Genomic DNA, 8212 nt, shown 5'->3' with positions numbered 1-8212 from the left:
ATTTCCCTTCATCCTATCCTACCCCCCCATTTATTCTATTCTCTTTTTTGACCCTGTCCCTCCTCAGAAGTGTTTGCTTTTGGTTATCCTCTCCCTCAATCTGCCCTCCCCTCTATCAACCCCCTGTTCTCTTGTACTCTCCCCCCCTTATTTTCCTGTAGAGTAAGATAGATTTCCATACCCCATTGTGTGTTATTCCCTCCTTATGCCAAATCCTATGAGAATAAGATTCACTCATTCCCTCTAACCTTCCCCCATTTCCCCTCCACTGTAAAAGCCTTTTCTTGTCTGTTTCATGTGAGATATTTTACTTCATTCTACTTCTCCCTTTCTCCTTCTCCCAGTATAATCTTCTCCCTCCCTTTAATTTTATTTTCCAGATATCAACCTTTTATCTTCAACTCACCCTGTGTCCTCCATCTATCTATCTATACAAACAAGCAATTTTTTCCCTCCCACTACCCTAATACTGACAAAGGACTCAGAAGTTACAAATATCATCTTTCCCTGCAGGAATGTAAACAGTTCAACCTTAGTAAGTCCCTTATGATTTCTCTTTCCTGTTTACATTTTCCATGTTTCACTAGAGTCTTGTATTTGAAGGTCAAATTTTCTATTCAGCTCTGGGTCTTTTCCACAGGAATGCTTGAAAGTCCTCCATTTCATTGAATGACCATTTTTTTCACCCTGAAGGATTATGCTCAGTTTTGCTGGGTAGGTGATTCTAGCTTGTAGTCCTAATTCCTTTGCCCTCCGGAATATCATACTCCATGTCCCATGGACCCTTAATATAGAAGCTGCTAAATCTTGTGTTATCCTGATTGTGTTTCCACAATACTTGAATTGTTTCCTTCTGGCTGCTTGCAATATCTTCTCCTTGACCTGGGAATTCTGGGATTTGGCTACAACATTCCTAGGAGTTGTCCTTTGGGGATCTCTTTCAGGAGGTGATAGGTGAATTCTTTCAATTTCTGTTTTGCCCTCTGGTTCTAAAATATCAGGGCAGTTTTCCTTGATAATTTCTTGAAAGATGATATCTAGGCTCTTTTTTTGATCATGGCTTTCAGATAGTCCAATAATTTTTAAGTTCTCTCTCCTGGATCTATTTTCCAGGTCAGTTGTTTTTCCAATGAGATATTTCATGTTCTGTTCTATTTTTTCATTCCTTTTGATTAGTATTACGGTGCCTTGATTTCTCAAATTGCCCCTATCTTCCAATTTCTCCATTCTAATTTTTAAGGAAGTATTTTCTTCAGTAAGCTTTTGGACTTCCTCTTCCATTTGGTTAATTTTGCTTTTAAAGGCATTCTTCTCCTCATTGGCTTTTTGGACCTCTTTTGCCATTTGGGTTAGGCTAATTTTAAGGTGTTATTTTCTTAAGTATTTTTTTTTTTTGGTCTACATTAGCATCACTCTCAGTTTTTCCTCTACATCTCTTACTTGCTTCTCAAAATCCTTTCTGAGCTCTTCCATGGCTTGGGACCATTTCATATTTTTTCTTGAAAGCTTTGGGTGTAGGAGCTTTGGCTTTGTTGTCTTCTTCTGGTTGTATGTTTTGATCTTCTTTGTCATCAAAGTGAGATAACATAGTCTGACTCTTTTTGTGCTGCTTGCTCATGATCCCAGTCAATTACTTGAGTTATAAACTCCTTGTTAAGGTAGGAGTCTGTTTCCAGTGTGGAGAATGTACTGTCTGAAGCTTCAGGGGTTTTGTGCAGCTGTGTTCAGAGATACTTCTAGAGACCTGTAAATTTTCAGTTCTTCCAAGGTGATATGATCAAAGGTGAGGTGTTTACTCCTTTCCTGGCCTGTGCTCTGGTCTATGAGCACTCTTTTCTGTCTTGATTTCCCCCCCTTTTTTTTTGGTGAGGTAATTGGGGTTAAGTGACTTGCCCAGAGTCACACAGTTAGTAAGTGTCAAGTGTCTGAGGCCAGATTTGAACTCAGGTCCTCCTGACTCCAAGGCCAGAGCTTTATCGACTGTGCCATCTAGCTGCCCCCCACTCTTTTCTGTCTTGGAACTGTGAGGAGGGGTTTCCTCTCCACAGCCACTACAAGCTCCACCACACCAATGCTCCTCCTTGCCCAGGACCCCACCCAGAACTGTGAGCCAGATCCAAGCATGGGCAAAGCAAGAGAATCCTGCACCAGCAGAAAGATCCCCACAATCCCCCTCTGATCAGCCACTTGATTCCCCCTGATTCTGTGGGCAGGAAGCTTAGGAGGCAGCTGTTGCCCCGACCGAGCTCAGGGACTAGAGCTGAGACCATAGATTTCTCTCTCTCCCTGCTGACACAGACTTTTCCCACTGACCTTCTAAGTTGTCTTTGGCTTTGGTGGGTTAAGAAGTGTGGAAATGACAGCTGCCCATGATTCAGTCCTGTGAGGCCTGCTCCAGGGTCGTGGCCTGTGTGCCCATGCCGAACTGTGCTACTCTCCCAGCCCTGCATGATATACGTTTCCAATTAACCATTCAGCCTGTCTTGGTCTGGAAATTTGTTTCGCTCTTTCTTTTTGTGGGTTCTGCTGCTTTAGAATTTGTTTAGAGCCATTTTTTATGGGTATTTGGAGGGGTTTGGGGGAGGACTCATGCAAGTCACTGCTTTTACTCCACCATCTTGGCTCCACCCCCCTTGATGTGATTCTTATAGAACCACACCACACTGTTACTTGCATCTTCTGTTTTATTAAATGGCTTTGATTCCATATTCTATATATTGCTGCTTAAAAATCTCAGTGCTCTGTGTATTAATATTGGCCTCTTCATACAAATCACATTTTCCCTCCTTTGTTAAATTACTTTCTTCTGTTTCTTTAGACATCTCTTATCCCTCCTGGGATGACTTCTTCTAAAACATTTTCGTTAAAGGGATCCCACCTATATTTTCCCTGAACCCACTGAAATCAGCTTTCCAAAAATCTAGAGTACATATTGGACTTTGCTCACTTTTTTTCTTTTCTGGTATGTATTGATCACTTTCCACCAAGGTTCCCATGATTTCCATCCCAACCCCAAATTTCTCTCTATTAGTGAGTGAGAATCAGATGCAGGATAAAATTTCTCCTTATTTGTTTCTATATTTTTTGCAGGATGAAATATTCTTAAGATAAAATAAGATGTTATGAGATGATCTGCCTTTGGAAAAGGACTCCAGCAGATGTGTGGATAATTGAAGCCCTTAACATCACTATGTCTTAGCTCTGTGTCAGGCTTGTGATCTATTTTCCCATTTTAGTAAGTAAATCAATTCTAATTCTCCTTCCTTTGATTTCACTCAAAATCTCTATTAAATATCCCACTGCCCTGTTTCCTAATTCTGCATATATTGACATAGGAACTATCTGCAAAGAGATGAAAATTGAACTCATGAAAACTGATACAATTACAAAAGAGAGCTCATGAAGAGAGAAAAGAAAATCACTCTAGAGAGAGCCGATGCATAGGGGATGGGTGATGAAGAATTACCCAGCTAAAGAGAATGAGAAGTAAGGATATACTGTACGTAGGAGAACTAGGAGAGAGTGGTGTCAGAAAAACCCAGTGAGAAGGGACTATCAAAGGCTGAAGCATAATTTTGGTATCAAATGCTGAAGAAAGGTCAAGTAGAATGATGATTGACCAAAAACCCCACATCATTGGGTTTAGCAGATAAGAGATTTTTGGCATCCTTGGAGAAAGAAGTTTTTTTGGATGATACAATCAGAAGCCAGAATACAAAAGGTTGAGTCTTCAGTTGTTTGTGAGGAAACTGAATAAAGGGGAGTAGACATTCGTTTCTAGGAATTTCTCAATGAAAAAGAGGAAATTAATAGGACAATAGTTTTAGTAGACGGCAGAGTCAACTGGTTTTGGTTTTTGTTTTTCTTTTTTTAGTTTGAATGAGTTGGTGCTATTATAAATAGCAGGGAAGGAGGAAGCAAATAAAGAGAGAATGAAAATAAAATAAAGAGACTGAAAGATTGAGAGGGTAAATTCTCAGAGGCATCAAGGTATCCTAGTAGATAAAGAGCTAGACCCAAAGTTAGGAACACCTCAGTTCAAATCTGACCTCAGACACTTAACTTGGTGTATGATAGTGATCATATCACTTAACCTTTGCTGCCTCAGTTTGTTCCTGTAGAAAATGGGCCTAATAATAGCACTCCAGGATATTATGAAGATAAAATGAGACAAGATTTGTAAGGCACTTTGTAAACCTTAAGGTGCTATGTGAATGATGATGGTGATGATTATATAAGATGAAAAGCACAATTGGATAAGTTAATTTTGTCTATATCTCTTTATCTGAAATAGGGGTAAAGGAAGAGAGAAAAGGGCATAACAAAGGGGAATAACAAAGAGGGGCTGGCTGTTCAAAGGGGATGGCATCTATTTCCAATAAGATGAAGGGGAAATGAAGTGTCATAGAAGGTTGTACAAGACAAAATATTTTTGGAATATTGGAGTAAGGAGTATTGTTAAGGAGTAAATCTAGGTTGAAAATGGGTGAAGCAGAATATACAATGGAAAGACAGGATGTCATAATTCAAGAGAATTCACAGTTTTGCCTCAGAGTGGGAACAATTAGGAATGATGGTCAAATAAAGGGTAGGGCTATGTCCATGTTTGGTGAGGTGTAATGAGGATGAAGTATGAGGTGAAGAAGATGAAGTAAAGAAGGTTAAGAAACTGTTTAGAAATGTAAGCTCATTAATAAGCTTAAAAAGTATAATGGATTTTGCTTCTCAGTTTATGTGTTACAAAATCATAATTATAACACTGGTATTATTGCATTAAGTTTAACGCACATTAAAAAAAATAATTTGTATATAAGAGAAGTTCCATTTCCTAATTAAAAAAAGATTCTATACATCCCCCAAAATATTGACCACTGACCATGATTTGTTATGTATTTTTCTCTTGACCCAGGTGATTCACAAAATCCCTAAAGATATATATGGAGAATGGCTCAGAGGTGAAAGAGTTCATCCTTGTAGGATTAACAGATAACCCAGAGCTTCAAGTTCCCCTCTTCATAATGTTCATGGTCATCTACCTCATCACTCTGGTGGGGAACCTGGGAATGGTGGTGATTATCTCTTGGGACTCTCGTCTCCACACACCCATGTACTTTTTCCTCAGGAACCTCTCTCTGGTGGATTTTGGCTACTCGACAGCCATTACTCCTAAAGTGATGACTGGGTTCCTTACGGGCAACAAAATCATCTCCTACAATGGTTGTGCTGCACAAATGTTCTTCTTTGTGGCATTTGCCACTGTTGAAAGTTATCTCCTGGCTGCTATGGCTTATGATCGCCATGTAGCTGTGTGTAAGCCCCTCCATTACACCAGCAACATGACATCTAGTGTGTGTGCTGGTCTAGTCATTGGCTCCTATTTCTGTGGTTTTCTGAACTCTTCTATTCACATGGGACACACCTTCAGCCTCCACTTTTGCAGTTCCAATGTGGTTCCTCACTTTTTCTGTGATATTCCCCCACTCTTGGCTCTCTCCTGCTCTGACACACACATCAGGGAATTAGTGGTTTTCTTTGTTGTGGGGTTCAATGTCTTTTTTGCCATTTTCATTATATTGTTATCCTATTTATTCATTTTCATTGCCATCTTGAGAATGCGTTCAGCTGAAGGCCGCCAGAAAGCCTTCTCCACCTTTGCTTCTCACCTCACAGCAGTGTCTATATTCTATGGGACAATCATCTTCATGTATTTACAACCCAGTTCGAGTCATTCCATGGACACAGACAAAATGGCATCAGTGTTTTACACCATGGTCATCCCCATGCTAAACCCTCTCATCTACAGCTTGAGGAACAAGGAAGTTAAGAGTGCTTTCAGGAAAATTGTTGAGGGTACGCAGTGTTCATTAGGTCTCTAATTTTAATTAAAGAAAGAAACCCATAGGGATTTTTCTCTCTCATTTCAATTTTTAGAATACAACATCTCTAATTCTCACACCCTAATTATATCCTATGAATCACGGGACCTAAATTCTTTCTCTCCATCCTGAACCTCGAGAGTGTTTGCTCTAATTGGCTTCCAACATTTGATTGTCATCTGCTATTTTTAGAAATTTGGGGAATCTGAATATTTCCTCACAACTGCAGCCCTCATTTGAGGATCCTTTTTGAAATTAAAAAAAGTCTGTTGATCTTTTTAAAGGAGCTTTAAAAAATTCTGATAAGAGCAAGAGATATGGCATGGTTTAATGGAAATAGCCCTTGTGAGTCTGCCACTTGCACTCTGCATTACCCTAAGCAAGTCACTGTTAAGTGACTTAGGGATCATCATCTGTGTAATAATTAACTCAAAAGATTCCTGAAAATTCTGGTAGAAAATAAAACTATTTTCCTCTCTGAGCTTTTGCATTTGGGGATGGCTTCAGGGTTGTGACTTGGCATGGAGTAGACCCATAGAATTCCCAATGGAATTCTCAATTCTTCTGTTGATGCAGACTGAAAACTCCTGAGTAATTTATAATCTTATTCTTGTTCATTATTTTGTTCAGTCTCAAGTGTTTGTAAAATGAAAATAAAGATCCTAAATCACCTGGACTTCTATCCAAATATATCTCAATTTTTTGGGGGGTTTGTCTTCTATAGTTTTATTAATTAAGAAATTCACTATAACTTAGAATTAAAACAATACAATCAATGAATCTGAAAGTTGGAAATTACCTCAGTGACAGTATATTCTTACCCATACCCAAATGGAATAAGCACTGTAATATTTTTGACAAGGAATCATCTAAAGAGAGGGAAGTCCCTGACTTTTGAGACCCGTCTTCTTTCGATTCAGCTCCAGTGACTAGTAAGTTCTTATTGATATAAAACCTTAATTTGCCTCATCACTCCCACTTCAATATCTGGTTGCTTTCCTTTAGATGCTCTTCAACTTATCAATGTCTTGTTGCACCAAGACTGAATACAATGCTGTCCTAGGTGGAGATTCTTTCTTCATGCCTTTCTTCTTCTCTTTTTAAAGTTAGTCTAATTGGAGGAGATAAAACAGCCTCTTTAGCCTTGCAGATATCAGATTCACAATTTATGCCTAAATTGAATCCTTCCTCTCCCAAGAATCTATACATTTTTATATTAAAACTCATATGATGTTAGATTTGTGTGTGTTAGTACCCTTATTGCCTACCACAATTCTTGATACGTAGTAGGTGCGTAATAGATGCTTTTTCTTTGGTTTGTTGATTTGTTTAATGTTTTCTGATTTTGATTCTTTTAAGTAACGGACTTCATCTTTCCAGGAGAACTTTACTATATTTGGTTTAACAAAAGCATCATTGTAGCATGGCAGAAAATTATGTAAATTATCATTAAATGCTCAATACCATGTGAACTTTTTAAATTTACTAATTTATTGTAAATGGAACAAAGCATATTTTAACAGTGCCTATCCTCTATGAGCAATCAGGACAATGGACAGGGAAAGCTTCTTATTAATACAATAGTTCACCCACTAGTGCCTTTCTGCCCTGGGCCCTTCTTATATAGGAGGCTTCATTCTATTTTTCTGCCCAATTACCCCACCTACTTGGTCACATATTATTCTTTTTTGCTCAGGCTGTTGTGTCAACCTAAAGATCATTAATTTGTAGGGTGCACTTTTTACTATAAATGAAATTAAGATAATTGTTTTCACACCTAAAACTATCAGTCTTTGAAACAGCTCAGAATTCAAGGACTTAGATGAGTGGTAGGAGCCAATAATGGGAGATATAGACCAGGCACAAGTTAAGAACAGGAGTTTCATCAACAAGGCAGAGGGGGGATGGATCAGATAATGGGAGATGAGGTAAAGTTTTTGAGTGACAAATTGATCTTTAAGAACTGGAGTTTAGAGCATTAAAAAGGGCAGGATTGTGATACTATCAGAAATGAGATTATAATGCTATCAGAACTGAGAGATGAAATTCAAATTGGAAAGCTCAAGTGAACAACAATTAATATTGTGTTTTACATATATTCCCTATTTAGTCTCACAGCACTCTTATTAGTCAAATACTAGAGATAGTATAAATTCCGTTTTACGGCTCAGCTCACTGAGAGTTGGAGAGGTGAAAAAACTTGCTCACAATCACACATTTAGTACCACTACCACGATTCTCCTGACTCCATGTGAACATTTATTCCTCTGAACTGTGATTTCTCTTAAATAGTAGTAGTGGTAGTAGTGGTGGTAGTAGTCATCATTCTGAGTTAG

The 8212-nt window shown here is 38.5% G+C and overlaps 2 protein-coding genes across 2 annotated transcripts in view; both read left to right on the top strand.

Annotated features, from left to right (window-relative positions):
* Window positions 1-2272, top strand: part of LOC114042668 (olfactory receptor 5B12-like) — a 15606-nt gene extending 13334 nt beyond the window's left edge. Inside the window, exon 3 of the mRNA XM_027861353.1 lies at window positions 2214-2272. Coding sequence (XP_027717154.1) covers window positions 2214-2272 — 59 coding nt within the window. The remainder of the gene's footprint in view (window positions 1-2213) is intronic.
* Window positions 2273-4937: 2665 nt separating this feature from the next.
* LOC114042624 (olfactory receptor 5B12-like) lies at window positions 4938-5876 on the top strand. Its single transcript, XM_027861313.1, has one exon. The coding sequence runs from the start codon at window positions 4938-4940 to the stop codon at window positions 5874-5876; it is 939 nt and encodes a 312-aa protein (XP_027717114.1).
* Window positions 5877-8212: the final 2336 nt, after the last annotated feature.

This window comes from Vombatus ursinus, unplaced genomic scaffold (assembly GCF_900497805.2).
Source record: "Vombatus ursinus unplaced genomic scaffold, bare-nosed wombat genome assembly UNPS02014662.1, whole genome shotgun sequence".
Taxonomy (NCBI): domain Eukaryota; kingdom Metazoa; phylum Chordata; class Mammalia; order Diprotodontia; family Vombatidae; genus Vombatus; species Vombatus ursinus.
Note: the sequence above shows the minus strand (reverse complement) of the source record. Positions and strands in the feature narration are given on the sequence as shown.